The sequence below is a fragment of the Myxocyprinus asiaticus genome, chromosome 41 (genome assembly GCF_019703515.2).
Source record: "Myxocyprinus asiaticus isolate MX2 ecotype Aquarium Trade chromosome 41, UBuf_Myxa_2, whole genome shotgun sequence".
Classification (NCBI taxonomy): Eukaryota; Metazoa; Chordata; class Actinopteri; order Cypriniformes; family Catostomidae; genus Myxocyprinus; species Myxocyprinus asiaticus.
In genome coordinates, this window is record NC_059384.1 from 9,482,705 (window position 1) to 9,504,282 (window position 21,578).

General features: G+C 37.1%; 1 protein-coding gene across 1 annotated transcript in view; it reads left to right on the plus strand.

Annotated features, from left to right (window-relative positions):
* Positions 1–21,578, plus strand: part of LOC127431460 (guanine nucleotide exchange factor VAV3-like) — a 113,194-nt gene that overhangs the window by 63,072 nt on the left and 28,544 nt on the right. The window contains exons 11-19 of the mRNA XM_051681866.1: positions 7,304–7,372; positions 9,053–9,139; positions 10,615–10,700; positions 10,846–10,978; positions 11,808–11,917; positions 13,049–13,150; positions 14,586–14,680; positions 17,704–17,726; positions 18,475–18,508. Coding sequence (XP_051537826.1) covers positions 7,304–7,372; positions 9,053–9,139; positions 10,615–10,700; positions 10,846–10,978; positions 11,808–11,917; positions 13,049–13,150; positions 14,586–14,680; positions 17,704–17,726; positions 18,475–18,508 — 739 coding nt within the window. The remainder of the gene's footprint in view (positions 1–7,303; positions 7,373–9,052; positions 9,140–10,614; positions 10,701–10,845; positions 10,979–11,807; positions 11,918–13,048; positions 13,151–14,585; positions 14,681–17,703; positions 17,727–18,474; positions 18,509–21,578) is intronic.

Genomic DNA, 21,578 nt, shown 5'->3' on the forward strand with positions numbered 1-21,578 from the left:
AGAGAAAGCTTCACCAATTTCAATAAACCATTGAGATAAAAATGAAAACAAATCATTTAACCGAGCATACTGTACAAATAAATGAAAAACCGTTTCAACGTCTGTACAGAAGGGACAACCCACCCCTACAGAAGGATCAATATGCACCACGTATCTGTTTGTGGCTATCGCCCCATGTACAATCCTCCACTGAAGGTCGCCCGTTCTTTTATCAATTGGCCGTTTGTGTAAGGACCGCCAGCAGCCTCTAGGGGAAGAAATAGTTCCAAAAATATCAGTCCATTTTGTTGAAGGAAGTCCACTCAAAAGATTAGCATTAGATGCCTTCACATAGGAAATATAGAGGGCTTTTTTTCGCTACTTCCTCAAAAACTCCAAGCTGAGGGGTTTTAAAAGACAAAAGACACTTCCCGTCATCTTGCCATTCTCCCACAGCAATAGTTACATTAAGAGAGAGGAAAACATAAGGAACCCCCTTTCTCCATTGATCAATTGCTACTGAATCATTTGTCAAAGTCTTATGATCCATATGCAAAGACTTAAACATTTCAGAAGTAGCTTGTTTCAGCAGCTGCAAAGATCTCATCCCAGTCCTTTTACTCAATTCCTCTGAGCTTATAGTCAAAAAACTTTGTGCATCCAGCAGCAGTTAAACATGCATGCAGACTGGGACCAGACATAAGTCTTGAAGGTAGAAAGTTATTAAGAAAAAGTGGCTCTTCAGAAAGCCATAATCCAGCATGTGTATCTGATGAACGTGAAATGGTAAACACCTTCCATGCCTCCAGAACTGACTTATAGAAGGATGTAAGATTTACACGATCATCATTCTGGAGCTCCATTAAGAACAAATGTTTGTCCAATCCCATACTTCTGACCCGCCTGAGAAGAGCAGAAGCTGCCTTTAGCCATGATACTTCCGTGTGATACAACAGTCTCTGAGCTGCTTTTAACCGGAAAGCCATAATTCTGGATCTGATGTCTATCAATCCTTGACCTCCCTCTTGAACAGGAAGGTATAAAGCAGCAGCACGAATCCAGTGTTGTCCAGACCAAAAAAAGTTCACAAGTTTCCTTTGAATTTCCTCAATAAGTCCAGCAGGTGTCTGTAACAGTTATTTTATGCCACAGAGTAGAAGCAACCAAATTATTGGTCACTAAAATCCTTCCCCTATAGGACAACTGAAGTAGCAACCATTTCCATTTAGACAACTTGCTGCACACTTTCTCCACTATACCCTCCCAATTTAGCTTTTGAAAATCATTTGACCCCCAAAAAAACTCCCAACAATTTAAGTCACTCTCTACCCCACTTAAGGTCCCCAGGTAACTTTGGGAGACTCTCAAACTCCCATTTACCGGCCCAAAAAGCTTCACTTTTAGCCCAGTTCACTTTAGCTGATGAAGCTTTCTCATAAAGACTGAGTACCTCAGATAAACACTTAATATCCTCAGTGTGATTGACAAAAACTGTGATATCATCAGCATAAGCAGAAAGAGAAATTCTTGAGTTTAAAGAAAAACCAGGCACATTAAAACCTGACAATCTTTCTCGAAGTTTAAAAAGCAGCGGCTCAATTGCTAAACTATATAGTTGACCAGACAATGGACAGCCTTGCCTAATACCCCTTAGAATAGGAATTGGCCGACTCAAAGTGCCCCCTACCTTAACCATACATGATGCACCATTATATAATAACTGTATCAAATTTAAAAATGTTTCACCATAACCAAAAACCTTCAATACATTAAAAAGATAATTGTAATCAACACGATCAAAAGCCTTCTCTTGATCCAGGGCAATTAATCCAACATTCACATTGAAACCATTACAACTATCTACAATGTCTCGCACTAATAACAAATTATCCATAATAGACCTCTTTGGAATACAGTATGATTGATCCTTGTGTACAACCAAACCCAAGTAATTTTTTAATCTATTTGCTAGACATTTTGAAAAAAAAATTATATTCTGTTGTAAGAAGGGCAACAGGACGCCAGTTCTTTAAAAAGGCTAAATCCCCCTTTTTTGGCAATAATGATAAAACAGCATATTGACAGGTAGTAGGTAAAACACCATCTCTTATAGACTCACATAAAACATCAAAATAATCGTGTCCAATGCAGTTCCAAAACTTTTTATAATAGTCTGCTGGCAGTCCATCTATTCCAGGGGATCGTCCTGAACTGAGTTGTCCCACAGCAGCAGTAATTTCCTTAAATGTTATACTAGCATCCAAGACAGTTTTAGAATCAGAGTCCAGCTGAGGAAGACCCTGAAGAAGCTGTGTCATACAGTCATCATTTTCACAGTTTTCTGCACATAAAGACTTGAATAAAAATCCACAGCATGGTTTCTCATTTCTATAGTCTTAGATATTATCCTCCCATCAGGGAGTTTAAGACAAGGCATTTGTTTTTGTTGAGCCACCTTATATTCCAGCTAAAAAAAAAAGAAGTTGGGGCATCCATTTCTGCTAAAGACATGAAAAGGGACCTTATCAAAGCTCACTTTACTTTCTCATTTAGGACCAGACTTAGCTCTCTCTTTTTCTTTTGTAAATCATTGTACAATACAGAATTATGTGCATCAACCAACTGCAATTCCTTTGAATTAATTTGCTTTTCAAGTGATTCAATCACATTCTATATTCTACTACTACAGTTGGCTGTATACTGCTGACAAAATCCATGTATACTGTCTATCATTAGGGTGTTTAATACTCCACATATCCAAAAACTGGAATTCTTTTATGTGTTTTGACAATGCACTTGAGGACTGTATATGAGGTTCCTCAGTATAACGGTATATAGTAAAATTTATAGTGCAGTTCCAGTCTCCACCAATGACAACACATCCTTCACTAGAACACATTTTAAGACTCTCATTAAGTACATTTTAGAAAATTAGACGTTCCTGTCCCACTGTTGGTGCATAAATATTTATAAGGAAAACAAGCATTCCTTGAATTTGAGCTTTAACTATCAACAAACGACCCTTTACTGGTTCCTCTGTACTTATAAACCCACCCTTATGGTTGAAGAGAAAAAGATGCCTACCCCTCTACTTAAATTTGTACCATGACTAAATATTTTATGTCCTTTCCACCACAAATTCCACTCAGCTTCATTCATTAAATCACTAGGAGTTTCTTGGAGAAAGACAATATCAAGCTTTTTTTGTTCAGTTGTTTCATAGACTATAGCACGCTTTACAATATCCCTCCCACCATTAATATTTAAAGAGCCTATCCTCAAAACCTCCATACACAAAATTAAGATGGGAAATAAAGAATAAAGCATGATAGGAAAGCGAAGAAAAGACACCGTGTAATACATGATTATTTGCGATGACCTCATCCTCTGATCCTACCGCGTTTTCTGCACCTGTTTTCTTATGTGGACACGTAAGACGCTTGTGTCCGATGTCTCCACACTCGAAACATCTTATGCTGCCAGTAGTTGCATACACCATATATAATCTTCACTCATGTTTCACATGAAAATTAATATCCAGTGTATTCTCAGGCGATTCTAGCACCATGTAAACATGCCATCTAAAAGACTCAACATGCTTCAGAGCCGGATGTTTACATCCAAGCGCAACAGTTTTAAAGGGACTAACAACTTTTCCAAAACACGCTAACTCACGTTGCAAAACGTCATTGAATACGAAAGGCGGGATATTTGAAATTGTTACCTTCGTTGACGATGTATACAGCGGAGAAAGTTGCACAAAAGCATCTTTAACAGTAAGGCCAGTTACTATTAAACGATTAACTAAATTTTGTTCCTTCAAAAAAACAACGACAGCCTGATTCATGCGTGATGCAGATACAATGTTCTCATGATCAATCTGATCACCAACTGCAATTAACACATCCTCCACTGTGGCGTTATCCTCAGGAACACACCTGAAACAATTACGGGGTGATAATGGTGGCGTCTCATCAAGAGACGCCATTCTGCCACACAATCACCAATATATAACTGTTTTACAATTTGCTTTCTAAACCATGTATTTTCTGGAAAGAAAAGAGAAAGTAAATAGGAAAAAGCAAGATTTAGAAACTCTCTCCACTCACACAGCAGCTCTCACCACCACCACTCTCACCAACTCCCAGCATGCAACAGAGAGAGAGAGAGAGAGAAAGAGAGCGAGAGAGAGAGAGAGAGCGAGCGAGCGAGCGTGAGCACGCTTTAAATAAATAGCTGTATAGAAGTTGGTATTGAGAAATGAAAGGCCATTCAAAGGCAGAGGTTATATACTCAAGACTGCGGTAATATGTAGGAACCATAAAAGGAAGCAGGAAGTCAAAGTTATGGACATAAAAAAGTTATCGTAAAGTCGTTCCAACTAAGCCAATAAATACCAGAGTAAATTGATAATGTTTTATGGGACATTCACATTGACAGCGTTTTGCAGGGACAAAGCAGTCGGAAGTCATTAATTTTTAATTAGAGTTGGTGATTTGATGCAACATGAGGGACTGTTAGTGATTCAACAAGTTTAGTAAGGTTTAACCTTTTTGATTTGGGTGGGGGGGGGTTCCCAAAACTGAGTGCCCATAAAGTAAAGATGGCAACAACTAGGTCACCTACTTCCAGGTTTCTTCAACTTCAGGCAATTTAATGTCCCAGGGGTTGATTTTTATTAAAACAAACAGACAGATTTAAACTTTTTTCTTTTTGTTATATGAAGGTCACATTAAAACTTTCATCATTTATTTTCGGTACTTTTCATATGCCATTTATGTATAGATTTGTACTGTTTTAGCCTTGTCCCAGACCCAGACTTTAAATATTAAACTATGAAAAGTCTTTAAAAACCTAAACATTATTACATGTTAAAAACTATGATCATTTAAACAGAGAGTAAAATTAATGTAAACCATTTCAATATTTATTGTAGGAAAATTATTATTATTATCAGTTTTTCAAAAATTAAGACTGTCCCACAGTTGTGGCGTCATTGCCACCACACCAAACAATTTTGCCCCTAATAAAGTTTTGTCAACAATTAGTGTACTTGTTAACCAAGTTGACATATGAGACAAGTGATGTTTGAAGAAATCAAAGACATTCCAGATTGGAATTATATTAAAGTTTGTGAAATGGTGGAAATGACACTGTGGTGGGAATTTCAGAAAAAAATGACATATTATTTCTGTGATGCATGAACATACACTGTTGGACATTTTTAGCAGACAAATTGAAAAAAAACTAGTGAGGATCGAAAATATTTTAAACAGACTTTCCTTTCTAGAAGTTTATTGCTAAAATGCCCGAAGCTGAAGAATCAATCACAAATGCTATGAATGAGTGTAAATAAGTGGTGGACAAACAAAAGTTTGTAAGGTTTGTAGAATTAAATCTTTGAAAGATATCCAGATTTTTTATTTTTATTTATTTTTTTTTATTTTTTTGAGACACATAGTAGCAAGTAAACTAGAAATTTGCTCAACTGTGTTTTCTGTCTGTAAAATAATCATTATTATTTATAATAATTCTGATTATAAAGTCTTCATACATTTTGTGTTCATTTCTGTGGTGTTTTCTGTACAACCACTCTAGAGACTTTTTTTCTGTGCCAGTCTATTATTGTGGTATCTTCTATTATATTGTAGGTTTACATGACCCAAAAAAAATCACATAAAAACAAAATGGTTGTGGTTGGTTTATTTAAATGTCAGCCAGATGTCTCTTTGTGTCTAAGATTGTTCTTGGCCAGAATAAGCTGAAAGTGTACCAGACATTATGCCAGACTAATAAATACTGGGATGCTGCCCTATGACAACACGTTAAAATTATATGATTCTCCAGGAATTTCTATAACATTCTGATAAGAGTCTGGATGCATTTTATTTCTGTAATAACCTCTGTATTAGTGTCATGCCTCCTTTTTCTCTCTCACTCTCTCTTTCTCTGTCTCTCTGTGTGAGGGCAGAAGGAAGTGAGAATGAAAAATAAGGTGATGTCCATCTTGCTGCTGATAATAATGCGCAGGTTCAGCTTGACTGATGCAGGGGATTTGGCTAGTGTTGGATGGCAATATATCTCGTAAGCCAAAAGGAAGCCATTTATCAGACCTGAGTAAAGGACATTCATAGCACCCTCCCTTATCCTACAGACTGGCCCAGATGTCTTGTTTACTTCATCCCGAAGCAGGAAGGCAATTTCAACACCACAAAAACCTTTTGCTTCTCATTTCAATTCTTGAACCTGCAATGCAGGTTGGGATATTATTTCAGCTTGGTTGTGTGTGTGTGTGTGTGTGTGTGTGTGTGTGTGTCAGGAAAAAAGCGAAAATAAAAGAGAGAAAGACATGCCACACTGTGTGTTTTTGTATTGTCGTCATTGGGGGGAATTCACTAAGAATGAATTGCACCCCCTGATAGTGCCGTTTATTTACATGTGCAGTCTGCATTGTGTAGCAATGAGTTCACTGCTAAATCAAATAACAGCTCAAACAAAATTGCGCAGTTTGCATGATGCAGTTCTCCAGAGTGGCGATTTGGCAAACTTTACTGGGATTGTACCATATCGCACGACCACTGCGTTCCAGGAACCGGAATCGGCTTGTCTGCACGTCTGGATAAATGCCCAGTTACAATGCTCTTCTCCATTTGATCATCATTTGATGAATTACTGCTGCCATGATTAACAGTAAATGTACACAAACATATCTTTGTAATAAAATTCAGTTTACCACTTGGCACAATTTAAATTATGCCTGGCAAATAGTGCTGAATTTTGTAAATACTGCGCAATCTACAATAAGCCGAATTTACACTGAAAGAAGGCTTGTTTGAGCTGAAAAGAATGACAGTGACTTAATCTGAGTCCATCAAAGTGCTATTTCAGTGCATTTAGCACCTGGTTAAACTTTATTGTAGGTGATACAGGAGGTGAATAAGACTTTGCACTGAAATACTGCATGCAAAAGTGCCGCAACTTTAAATGAATTCGTCCCATTGTGTGTTGTCACAGTGCCCACTGCATAATCACCTTGTTTATTTGATTTCCTGTTTTATTACAGGATGCATTACATTTTCAGATGACTAAAACCTAAATATGTTCTTGATATTGATGGTAAACAATTTACACAATGATGAGCAGGAGTTATGAGAGTGTGCGAGAGTGACATATGTCCTCCGGCATGCTGTCTCTCTCCTGTACATCTGACTGTCTGCTGTGTTCATCATCATCTGGTGATAATAAGACATTGAGACACGGGCCATGAATGCTTGAACAGTAAGCAGAGCTCAGCCATCTCATACCTCACTTCCCGTTCTCACAGGAACTGGTAAAACACACCCATGATGCCACAGAAAAGAGCAATTTACGCCAAGCTCTGGACGCAATGAAGGTCAGTGGATCATTTGCTTGTCCTTCTTTCCCAAGCTTTCTGTTTCTACTTTTGTTAATCTGCCAGACATTTATCAAAAGCATACATTGCATTTAAGGTATATATTTTATCTGTAAGTGCGCTCCCGCGGATCCAACCCATGACCTTCAAATTGCAATCGTAACTTGATGTTCCCTTCATAACGTCACCATGACATAACACCATATAGATTTCATATATCTCAACAACTGTTCCTGGAGCTCAGCTAATATTTCTAAGCGCTACTGTAGCAACACCAATGTCATGGGTTCGATTCCCAGAGAATGTATACCTTGAATGCACTGTAAGTCACTTTGGACAAATGCGTCTGCTAAATGTATACATGTAAATGTAAGAGAAGTTTGAAATGTCTGCTTGCAGATTTCTATTTCTACATTTACATTTGTTTACATGGCAGACATTTTTATTCAAAGCGACTTTTAGGTAAATATTTTATCAATATGTGCGCTCCCTGGGATTCAAACCCATAACCTTATTGCTATCACAACCTAATGTTTCCCCTTGTAACATCACCAATACCTAACACAGTATAGATTTCAAATACCTAAACAAGTATTCCTGTAGCTTAACTAGTAGGACATGGTGCAACTGTAGCAACGCAAGGGTCATTGGTTTGAATCCCAAGGAATGTTTGCCTTGAAGTCGCTTTTTTATTAAAACCGTACCTGTGCATTCATGTACAGAAAATGTAATCAAGTCCACATCAAGTGCGCCATTTGGGACAGAGTCAAGAGAGTGCTGGTTACTCAGCTGGTTAGCTCCCCATCTTTCCATAATTTATACAAACAGCCTTTTAATCATCCATATAACTGAGATATTATGGGCCCTGTTCAATTAAAAAATTACAACAGTGGAAAATTCCATTCTCGTTTAGCTGTTGATTTTGCTGCTCTGAGGGCATACATCATCTTTTTCTAATCCTTTTTTCATAAGAAAAACATTCTTTGAAAATCAGTTGGCCCTCTTGACTCGAGATGATCAAGATGGCGGCGAATACATCTTGACAGGTAACCCGTCTGCTAATTGAGGCAAATCAAGCAGAGATGATTGTGCAGATTGCACCAAGGGCTGTGATGATTTCATTAGGATAAATTAGCCACTTAGCATTGATTGGGGTATCGGGCTAACACGGTTAACCTCCTCAAGTACTTCCCTGAATGATCCGCGTGGTGGGCGAGCCAGCCCCCCATTCTTTGATTATTCTAGATTCATAATGATGAATGAGTCGCTAAACTCCACTCGCGGGAGCACGAAGCGCTGTGTTTGGAATGAGATTCGTCAAATAAACCCTGCCTTTCAGATGCTAAATCTTATTTGACATTTTTTGAAGGAAATGAGTCACTCGAAAACATCACATGAGACAACATTGACAATAAGGAAGCTATGGAGGAAATACGGTTATTTTTAGCACATGGGTTGAAGGATTTCCTTGTGTATACTAGATCAAAGTCTGCAAATGCTACATGTTAAATGTTGTTGTTTCATGTTGTTTCAAACCCATATGACTGTTACCCTCAATCACCGTTCACTTTCATTGTAAGGACAGCAATGTAATGAAAATGAATAGTGACTAAAGCTGAATTTTTATTTTTGGATGAGCTATGCCTTTAAGGTGTTTTGTTTGCATTCTCATCTCTACAGGATCTGGCCCAGTATGTCAATGAGGTGAAGAGAGACATCGAGACTCTGCGGGACATCGACCAGTACCAGAAATCTATAGAAAACCTTGTGAGCTAAATTGCATTCTTAAAATAAATCAGAAACTTACATTTCTAAAATGTTGTGTTGGGGAAGCTACTCTGAAACTGTAGCTTGCCAAGCTACAAACTCAGAATTTAAAGTAGATAAACTACATTCAAGCTACTCTTTTGAAAAATATAGTTAAGATATAGCTAAAATTATAGCTAGTCACACTATAAACCACTTGTAGTAAAGGAGATAACTACACTGAAGCTGTTTACTTTATCTATCACATTATATTGCTTGGCACATCAAACTTTAACACATAATTTTGCACTAAATAAACTATAACATAAAAAACATCCTAATTTATTGAGATCGAAATTTAATTGTAGTGAGAATCAGTATACTGGAGTGAGATTTGGAAGTATTTAATGAAATATCTATTATGCTACACACAAAAAAGTCTTCTAGGAACACTTTGGTGAATTGTTCATTGAAAGGAACCATTCGAGCAAACCGATTTTCAAACATGAACCATGGAAATAAAAAAGCTTGTTACTGTAAAAACGACACTATTGTGAAAACAGCTGAGCTACTGTCAGGCTATTGGACAGTGTAGTCAAGTTAGTAGCATTGCTACTTCTTGTTTATTTCTTCCTGACACTGCAAAAAACAGTAAAAAACAGAGGCAGTATGGAGCTCTGAACAGTTTTGTGGTAAGAGAAACATTTTGAAGATATCTACACTGCAAAAACTCATTTCTTAATCAGTGTTTTTGTCTTGTTTTCCAGTAAAAACATCTAAACATCCTTTAAACAAGATACATATTCTTAAAGGGATAGTTCACACAAAAATGAAAATTCTCTCATCATTTACTCACCCTCATGCCATCCCAGATATGTATGACATTCTTTCTGCTGCAGAACACAAAACAAAGATTTTTGGAAGAATATTTCAGGTCTGTAGGTCCATACAATGCAAGTGAATGGTGGTCAGAACTTTGAAGCTCCAAAAGCACATAAAGGCAGCATAAAAGTAATCCATATGACTCCAGTGGTTAAATCCAAATCTTCAGAAGCGATATGATTGGTGTGGCTGAGAAATAGATCAATATTTAAGTCCTTTTTACTGTAAGAGAAAATGTTCATTTTTGAGTGAACTGTTCCTTTAAGAAGCAAAACGACATAAGATGTTAAGTCTGATTTTCAGATAAATCTAACAAAATTGAGTGAGGTTTACAGTATGCCTAAAACAAGAAAAAAACGTTTTTTCTTAACCCATGGGCAGATAGTTGCAAAAAAAAAAAATATATATAATATATATATATATATATATATATATATATATATATATATATATATATATATATATATATATAATTTTTTTTGTCACTGGTATCTCAACATCTTACAACATCTCAAACTATAAAACCTTTAAACATGATCTGAGTTGCATATGATTGTGCAGATTAGTGTACAAGTATGTCTGCATTGACTTTGCACCTGCTTTGTATTCTGCAGAATCAGTCTCTCCGTAACTATGGGAGACCGAAAGGTGACAGCGAAGTGCGAGTAACTTCAGTCGACAAACGAGCCAAACAAGACAGGTGAGATGATTAAAGTGTGGAATACTGCTCAGCCTGAAACGCAGTCAGGCTTTACAGAGGCCTAAGGGTTATGAAGGTGTCACTCTCAAGCGTTCTTCTTTTATTTTCTCTTTCTCACTTGATCTTCACCATTCTTCTGCTGCAGGCACATCTTCTTGTTTGACGCAGCTGTGATCGTATGCAAACGTCGGGGAGACAACTACGAGATGAAGGAAGTGATCGACCTCCACTCGTTCAAAATCACCAACAACCCGACCTCTGACAGAGAAAACAGAAAGGTCTGCAGCCAGTCTCCTAATTGCTGCCCAAAATCGCTGCTCCAAAACCGAGGGCTGCAAATGTGCTGTTATGCTTGCGTGCCATAATCAGTTACTAGAGTGGAGCAGCTTTCATTTGCACAGATGGTGTTTCCTATTAAAAACTGTCTAGCAACTGTTAACGAACGCGGTGACACCAGGTACAGCTAAATGAGAAAACATGATGTCATTTGTTATAATACATTACATGGTGCCGTGCCAGAGCAATTATTTGCTAGATAATATGCTGTAAATGTTGCATACAAAAGAGAGAAAGAGAGAGAGGGAGCACTGAGAACACCACTAGGTTTAATAAAATCGTTTCATCAGTGTTACATAAACAACAATGACCCCTTCACAGTATGTAGTCTACAAAGAGAATCACGCAGACATCTCTTTTTACTCCTATCTTTGTTAGGCTGAATGCATGCCTTCAGTCGACATTGATGTTTTTAACCAGACAGCCGTAAAGGGATAAATCAATTTAAATTCTGTCATCATTTACTGTTTTTCCAAACCTGTGCGCCTTTATTTATTCAAAAGGAGATGTTAGATGAAATGTTAGTCTCAGTCACCATTCACTTTCATTGCATGGAAAAATGGATGCTATGAATGGTGACTGAGGCTAACATAATACTTAACATCTCCTTTAGTGTTCCATGGAAGAAAGAAAGTCACACAGGTTTTGAACAACATGACTGTGAGTAAATAATGACAGAATTTTAATATTTGGGTGAACTATGCTTTTAAGATTACTTATGTGTGTGTGCATGTGTAACATGGATATTCTTTGCTTCTCTTTCTATTCCAGTGGTCTCACGGATTCTACCTCACACACAACCAGGGTCAGACCGGCTTTGAGTTCTTCTTCAAGACCAAAGAGCTAAAAAAGAAATGGTTGGACCAGTTCGGCATGGCCTTGTGAGTGAGTTTTTGTGTGTTTACAGTGCGACCTCCAAAGTCTGCACTTCACTGTCTGGTTTATCAGGTTTGTTCATGCATCATATAAAGAGTTGTTATCTCTTATGACAGAAGACACGAAGACATGATTTAGATACCACAGTAAGCAAAATCATTGACCAAATTATAAATCCCCTTTAAGTTGTATGCATTCAGTGAAATTTTTTCATCTTTAAATTTTATTCTCTTTATTCTTCACTTGGAGAATCATATTCAATCAGATCAGGGCTGGGCGATATGCAATAAATATTTTAAATGTAAAAAAATTTTTTGCAATATCCGATAACATCGTAAATATTATTTATTTATTTTTTAATTTTCATGGTGAAAAAGTGCAAGTAAATTACAAGCAAGACCAACAAGAGCAGATGTTTCAGCACATCACTTTTTTCAGTACTCGCACTAAAACAGCTATACAACCGTTTTTAGGTACGCAATTGGAGATTTTGACCAGCTGGACTTAATGAGTTAAAAAAAAAAAACTCACACAATTTTTGTGTTTTTATACAAGTTCTTCGTGCAACAATCATTTCTGCTTTTGATGGTGACATTAACAGTTTACACAATTATCCCAATACACAATAAACCATTTGACAAGTGACCTACCAACATTCAGATTCAGGCTTAACCACACACACACACACACACACACACACACACACACACACACAAAAAAATTAATGGATCATGAAGGCAGAAAAAGGTGTTATGCACCAAAGATGAGAGATGAAAGCTCTCTCATCTGTCGGTCATTCGTTAATGCCTTTTATTATGAGGCCACTCAATGGATATTGTATTGGGGAGAGGGGTGGGCTCTTTTGACTTGGGCCAGTAAGCAACCACTTAGAACAATCTGGCAACCGAAAAGCAATGCCCTGGCAAACACTTAGAACACCCTAGCATTGTGGCAGTGAGTTTTGCGTGGGAAAGCCACCATTCACATATTCTTCAGAAATTGTAAAATCTCTTATGCATCCAAGTGTAAATCACAGCTGATTGGTTGGTGGGAATAGAACGCTAGATAATTAGTTATGGTAATGCAAAGAGGTCTTCAGGATTGTTTTTACACACCACTTTTCTCTCTCTTTCCAGATCGAACATCTGTCCTGAGAGTGGGAAAAGTAATTTCCACGAGTTCCGCATGCATACCTTCGAGACGACCACATCCTGCAGCTCGTGTAAAATGTTGCTGAGGTGAGCTCAAATGACAATGTATACCCACAATGCACCTTAATGAGATCGATATTGCACCTTGTGAATGTGAGAGAAAAGCAGACAGTGATGGAGGTAAATCAAGTTTTTTTTTTTTATGTGTGTGCGATCATCACTTCAGTGATTTCAGAATCCAAATGGCAGATGATGGACATACAATGGGCCAATCAGAGCAGCTGTAACAGATGTGGGTGTGGCTGAAATTATTGCATCACAGCAGGCAGCGGTCTGGACACTGGATTATTCTAGAAATGCCACCTAAACCTCCACTGACATATTGTTCATAATTTGAATGATTCTAGATTTGTCATGTAAAGGAAAATATTTCCAGCAAGCTGCTTTTTACATTTAACAGAGCAGGAGAGGATGAGAGAGAAAATGAAGCTGTGGTGATTTGTAGGGCTGGGTATCGGCACAGATGCCCCGATTCGATTCAATTTCGATTCACAAGCTCTCGATTTGATTCGATTCTCGATTCGATTAAAATCAATTCATTAGACGTTGAAAATTCAGTACTACTAATTGGGGAGATGTTTCTAAAGCTGTACATGGAACACCAATTTAAAAATAAACAAGAGTTCAGTGTTTCCTACAGGATTCTGAGCAGCAGGGGGAGACCTGTAGACCACCCCCTCAAATTGTATATATATGTATATATACATACATATATATATATATATTCTCATTTTCTTGTTATTGTTGTTTTATTGTTATAAATGACATGCTAGACAGTGACAGAGCTGGAATTACACATTTATAATTTAAATATTTTGATTCTTTGTGTTTACATTCATACCTTGATAAGTCACCAGATGGGTATTTTATTGACTTTTTAAGCGTTTTTGAGAATTCTTGCGTGAATCCACACCACGAGCACTCTTGGAACACACACACACACACATAACTGCTGGCTACAGAGTCGAGAAATAGTTGTACTCTGTCAACATGTGCTACACGGATGGATTTAGCTGTTGCTAAACATCTCCGTGTTTACATCCACTTCTCCCGCTGTACACGTTAGATGTACTCCACTCGCAAAAGCTCCACTTGCAAACGCCTGGGAGTTGTGGACCCCCAAGCTGCAGGATTCACGTTAATCAGACCCAGTACACAGAGATCGATCCACTGCTTTTCAGAATCGATATCGATTCGGCCAAATAAAGAAAACAAATTAATCGAAAAATCGATTTTTTTGCCCAGCCCTAGTGATTTGAAAGGCCTTGAGGCTTTTATTTGATCGAAAACTTACAGCAAGTCTAATATAACTGACATAACTCCATCTCCAGCAACCCATGCATCTGTCAATATAGTAATTAAAATGTCTGTCTGAAATGTGGAACAAAATATCCCAGGATTACATTAATACAGGTTTAAAAATGTCATTTTTGAAAAGGCCATATCTATCTCTTTTTCACAGAGGTGTCTTCTATCAAGGGTACCGCTGTTCCAAATGTGGTGTGGGTGCCCATAAAGAGTGTCTTGGCAGAGTGGATGTTTGTGTCAAAAGCACTGGTGAGCTCCACATTCAACACAACACCTTCATCTCAGCACTTTCTGTTTGAACACATTATGAAACATGTTGACAGATCTTCATTGGAGTGGTGAGAGCCGGTGACTCATGTTTCAGTGTTATGTGATTTCGTACCTCGCTGCATGCTAATGACTGACCCACACTGTAAGGTATCAGACAGGGCAGTAAAAGCTGTCAACACGTATAGGTTCCTAATAACAGCATAGGCCACATAGATAAGTGTGATGTGTAATGGCAGACAAACAGACTTGGTTGGCTCCCTGAACACATGATACATGTATGTAGGTGTGTGTGTGTGTGTGTGTGTGTGTGTGTGTGTTTGTATGGAAGCAGTGCCGGCTCTTATGCTTTCAGGCATTAGTCAGGCGGTGCTGCTATAGAATTTCCTTGTTCCTACTCTTAGACACAGCTGACCTCTCTCTGAACAGAACATACTGTATCATCAGGCTAACAAGAAATTTGCAGCAGCAGAACTTCTCAGAAAACTGCACAGATGTCATTCACAAATTTCCACACATCACTCACCCCTTACTTGCTCATTTATTAAATATTTTGGCTAATTTTTGGTAATATTATGCTTTCAGCTAAAAGTATATTACTCACAATTTCTAACACAATTATCCATATTAAAATCCACTCAACAAAACACTATCTGCATATTTTCCACCAAAATCAGCATGGAAAATGCTTAAACAATCTGTACTTACAGTATTTCTTTACCTTACAGTAGTCTGCAGATTTTCAACCAACCATCAGTGCAGAAAATGCTAAAATGTGGTAAAATGTGTGTGTACAGTCTTTTTTTGCATTTTCCGCTTTGATGTTGGTGGGAAATCTGTGGAATTTTAATACTGTAAAATGTGTTAAAAAGAAGCTGTGAGTACAGACTTTTTAAGTCTATTCCGCAGAATTTCTGTACTCACAGCTTTTTTTTCTTTTTTTCTTTTTCTTTTTTTTACACATTTTACCATATTTAAATGGATTTTGCAGAATTCCGGATATTTTCCATAAAAATGAGTGCAGAAAATGCTTTAACCCTTTAAGCTCTGATGGTGTTTTTAAAGATTTCCTGTTTCAGTGGCATACCCAAAATTAAAGGCTTATAACTCGACCAATTTGATATCACTGTAAATAAAACTTTTACAATATTTAAATGATATAGATTATTATAAATTCTGAGACTCTCAGCCTAAAAAACTGCTGGAAAAATCACAAAAAAACTTGAGCCAAAAATGTACTTTTTTTCTCTTTTTTTTCTGATTTGACATTATATACTGTATCTCTGGTTGTAAATAAGGTGGCTCCAAAAAAAAAAAAAAAAAAAAAAAAACTATTTTCAAAAGTTATAGCATTACAAACATAATTTATCCTAGAGTGCAAAAATGTCTCCAAGTGTCCAAAATCCTCTCCAAACAAATACAAAATGATTGTACATAAGAACTTATTGCACATGCAAACACAACAATGACTAAAGGTTTGCATAGCATGGACACATGATTTTAGTAATGAGATTTCACAGAATGAGTACCATTTGTCTCAATGAGTCTGCATTATTGAGTCTGTGCCATGTACTTAGCGCCATCTCCTGGGGGCCATATGAAACATTGTGCTTCGTGTGGATTTTCTAATGATTTATGCATCCGATGACGTTGTGACCCTGTTTTTTATCTCAGCCCCATAAAATTATGCAGCTAGCATCACCCTTAAAAATATGTGATAATGTGCATGTAATCTATGAAAACAGAGGCTGCAGTAAGCTATCCAAGGTTCATTTTACTCTGAATCACGCGCTTACCAGTCGTTAACTTTAAAACTTGTCAAACTAAGTATTTTCCTTCCCTGTAGTCATAGGCGGACACGGCCATAGGTGACATAGCGGCAGTGTTCGTCACATAGCGCTGCCTTGCGCACAGCTGTCAGATGCTCACTCCATTTCTCTGTCCCTCATGCGAGCAATCTGCCAGTGAAATCAGAAACAAAATACAGCCAAATACAACCCAGTGTCTTTGAGGCAAAAGCACTATTTAAGATCATAGACTTTAAGAAGTCTGAGAATGTGTAAAATAAACAGAATGATATCTTGCCTCAATTGCATCAGTTTTTGCTGTTCTGTTTTCTGCATGGGAATAATATTGTGGTGTACGCACAGAGACATCAGCGCAGCCACGCACAACAAGAACGTTACATATTATCCTGCACTGCCGATGTAAAAAAAGAAAAAAGAAAAAGGGGGGCTATCTTAAAGGTATATTACAATTGTAATCATACATTAGAAATAAAACATGGAAAATCCAGTTATAGCTGATGCTTGCTATTTTCAGAATGATGAACTATGCAAAAATGTTTCAATTCCAAAGTTCAGTGATGGTATCACCTGCACAGTACATTAACAGGAAGGCGGAAAAATAATTAAATTAAACCTTTGTTTAAAATGTTTACTTTAAAACCTCAATATATACTGTCACTTTGAATGTGAATTATTTGTTTTATATTTTTTGAGGTGGGTATGCCGAACAATGTTAAGCCTGTACAAAGGTGGATGTTGATATATTTTCACTGGACATTTCCAGACACAAAAACTGAGTTAGTTTGAAAAGCTCCACCACACTGTGGGTGTATGTTTGTCAGGTCTGGCCTTTTTCTTGTTTTGTATACAAGGTTCCTCTCTACGTGTGTTTGTGTGTGCATGGCTGCGTCTACGCCTGCATGTTTTTGTGTTAATAGCCTGTAAGGTGTACGCTAGTGCAACAGGACAAAGTTCACAGTAAATACAAGCCAGGCGTCTCTCTCGAGAGCCAATGAGACTGGCTCCTGGTGCATAGCTGCGTCTAGTCCGGCCCCTCAAGTCATTTTATTCAGGCAGCTGTCAGGTACCTGCAGCGTAGCAAAACAAACAGTAAAAGCACAGCATGTTCCACACACTCTAATGACAGCTTCTGTACAGTGTTTTTTTCTAAAAGTGTCAGATTTACTCTAACCATGCCTGTTTTCAACATGCTTGCAGATTCAAGCTCTTTCGGATCACAGGTGAGGTTTCTGTTTTAATTATTATTATTATCTTTGTTGTTGTTGTTGTTTATGTTATTGTTGAAGAGTTCCAGTAAATCGATGATGCACTTTTCCCCTGCAGGCCCTAACTTACTCCCATTGATTACCATTTTAAATGCTTTAAAATGATTACTTCAGAAATTGTCTTTTAGAATGTTATTTTGCAATTTTTAATGCTGGGGCTGCATTATTCATGAATAGTTTTTGAAAAAAATAATTCTTTATTAAATTTCGATCATTTCTAATGGTCAAACATTACAAGGCACTTCCAACTTTGATTTTTTTAGAATGCATGATATACTTTACTGTATGCATTATGGATAAAGCATTTTTTTTCCATTGCACAACCATTCTATAATTGCATTGCTTGCAACACAATGTCATGGCCATCATTTTGCAATAACGTGCTCAATGTAATGCATTTTGCATGCAACAAGGATATTGATATGTATTTACCAAGAGCGCAGTTGTAAATCTCTGCTAAGGCCTGGGCTTTAAAGTGAATGGGGCATCTTTGTGAATATATGTTAGAGGATAAACATGCATTTGTGTGCAGTGGTGTGACAAATAGTGTTTACGCAAGTTGCAAATTAATGACGTTAACAACTGTGCTTTTGCAAAAAAAAAAAAAAAACAATTTAAATAGAGAGTTAGACCATTAATGATTTTAAAAAAGTTAGGGTTTGGTGTCCGAATGAATCATGTGATTTATTTACTTTCATTACAGATTGGAAAAACACCTAGTCGCGGAGGTGACGCAGGTAAATTGCTAACACACACACATGCGCACGCGCTCACACACACACACACACACACACACACACACACACATGTTGGTGCGGCTATCCTTATGAGGACTCTCCACAGACATAATGATTTTTATACTGTACGAACTATAGATTATATCCCCTAACCTTAACCTTACACCTAAACCTAACCCTCACAAAAAACGTTCTGCATTTTTACACTACCGTTCAAAAGTTTAGGATCACTTACTCATTCGTTATTTTTATTTTTTTCACATTTTATAATAATAGTAAAGTCATCACAACTATGGAATAATAGAAATGGAAATATGGGAATTGTGTTGTGACTAAACAAAATCCTAAATAAATCAAAACTGTGTTATATTTTAGCATCTTCACTTTGCCTAGATTTTGCAGACATGTACTCTTGGCATTTTCTCAACCAACTTCTTGAGATATCACCCTGGGATGCTTTTTAAACAGTATTGAAGAAGTTCCCATCTATATGCTGGGCACTTAGTGGCTGCTTTTCTTAATTATTCGGTCCAAGTCATCCATTTCAAAAACTTTTTTTTATTTTTTTATAAAATTTTTGTTTTGTAATTAAATAAATGTATATGTTGGTGCAATTATATTTTTGTCTACAAAACTTTATTTCAAACATTTAAGCATACGCCTAAAGATCAAAAGATTTTTAAGATCATGAGAAACATTTCAGTCAAGTGACCCCAAACTTTTTAACGGTAGTGTACATTTTCAGAAAACATTGTTTAGGATGTTTTTAAGCGATTTGAAATATGGGGACACTAGAAATGTCCTCATAAACCACATTTATAGCATAATACCCTTGTAAATACCAGTTTGTAACCTAAAAAAATGTCCTCGTAAACCACCTAAACCCGCCCAAACACACACACACACACACACACACACACACACACACACACACAAAATTAGTCATTTTGCATTCTTAATTCACAGTCCCCTGCGTGTGCTACACTGATCTGAAGGCTCCTCCATTTGCATTCCTATTGCACTGGACTGGCATGCATAGTCTTGTTCATTAAATAATTCTCCAATCTGAGCCAGACTGCATATTCTTGGCCAGGATTCACTGAGCCGTGTTGACGTTTGCAGTTAAGACAAGCTTCTGCACGTAACTAGGGCTTAGCGTCAGATCTAAATCAGATAAGTGCAGGACAACACAATGTACAAATACATTTAACCCCTATAGCTCCTTTGTTTATCTTTCCCTGTAGAGATGAGCCCGCCCTTAGTAGACAATCCAGCCTATATCTCAAATACCCCCACGGTGCAAAATACTTCACCCTGTTTTCCTAAAAATTATGAGTTTTTTGTGTGTACCTGAAGCATTTAATCGTATTATGTGGGGGTTTTTTTAGCTGTAGAACTGTTTTTTTTTTTTTTTTCAATTCAAAACTTGTGAACTTTCTTGACCTTCATTCTAAACCATTAGAGCAGACAGTTTTAGAAGGTTCTTATCTCATGTTTTGACCTCCACTGAAGAGTTCCCATGTTATATATTGAAGAACTTCTTTTATTCATGTGTTAACCTCATCACCCTTTCTTAAACTAAGAACCGCTCCCAAGTACATCATGTTCTGAATAAACCAACACCTGATAATGCCCTTGTATGTTAATATACATTTTCACAGAAACACCTGTCAACAGAAATGGAACCACAAACAAAAATTAGGGATGGTAATTTTAAGGAATTTAATGATACATTCCAATTCAGATTTTCCGTGATGATTCTTGTACCTTAAAAATTCCTTTAATGATTCTATTATTAGAAATAATCTAATCTATTTCTATTACTTTTGAGGAAGCGTAGGCTTTGTGAAGGGACAATATGTTTTAGTACAGTGTTCCATCCACATTGGCAGAAGAGTGCAGTCATTCCAGAACTGTGAACTGCACGCTTTAAATCTTTTGGTTCCAGCACTTTTTTTAAATGGAGCCCAAATAAGACGACATTCACACTATTAAAAAAATGCATTGATTTTGTTATGTTTACGCCTCTCATTACCGCATACTGTAAACGATGACCTTAGGAAACTGAAAGTGGAGTTTTCAAATGAAAATAGATTAGTGGCCACGTCCACACTAATTCGTTTTCCGTTGAAATTCATTGATTTTGCTAAGTTTACACCTCTCATTTACACTGAAAACAGAGAAATTTCAAACAAAAACGTATTGGGGTGGACATGGCTTAAGAGAAATACAAGACTTCCATCACCACAGCTACACAAACAATCTCTTGCAAATACAACCTCAAAACCGTCATTCTGTCATAAAGGACACATTATCTTAAATTATGTTTTCAAAACATTGCTGAAAGGTTGATCGATAACCAAGAGGTGATAAAGGTCAACCTGGGAAACAGGTTTAGTTGTCAGTGGACTGATGGCACGTCTGCGTGCTGAGGGAGCAATGCACCACATCCCTGCTTTTAATAGCTTCATAAATATTTAAAATAAATGACTGAATCTAGCTAAATTGCACACCATTCTTTCTCTCCCCCCCACCCATCTTGATATGCCCACTCCTGCTCCCCTTAGTTCATTATGTCTCCAGAACCCTCTGGGGTCTGAGGGTGTTTTGGGCCCTGGAGAAGTTTTGACATGCCTTGACATTTGTGCTTTTTTCAGTTGCTTAAAAACATATTAATGGCAAAAGTCTGATAACACTGTATTCAGCATAAACTGGGTTACAATAATATGTGAGCAACATGTATATACATGTTTGTATTTTTGAGAAAATAACGTTTATGCATGGTTTTTGAAAAAACAAACATTTTAAGTCACTGAAATAAGGCCATATAACACATACTAAACATTTGTTCACAAGACTTTTGAGAACTGGATCTTGTAGCCTAGAGTGTTTGCTACAAAATGATGTGAAAACCATCCTGATCACTCATTCATACAAAACAATATAGTCATTTCACTTTTGTAAGACAATTTTAGTGTTAGAAAGGCCATATGCGAGGAGGCGTGGATGATCATGAATACTGATGTGATTCACGCCTGAAGAGAAAAAGATCCCTCCCTTGAGAGAGAAT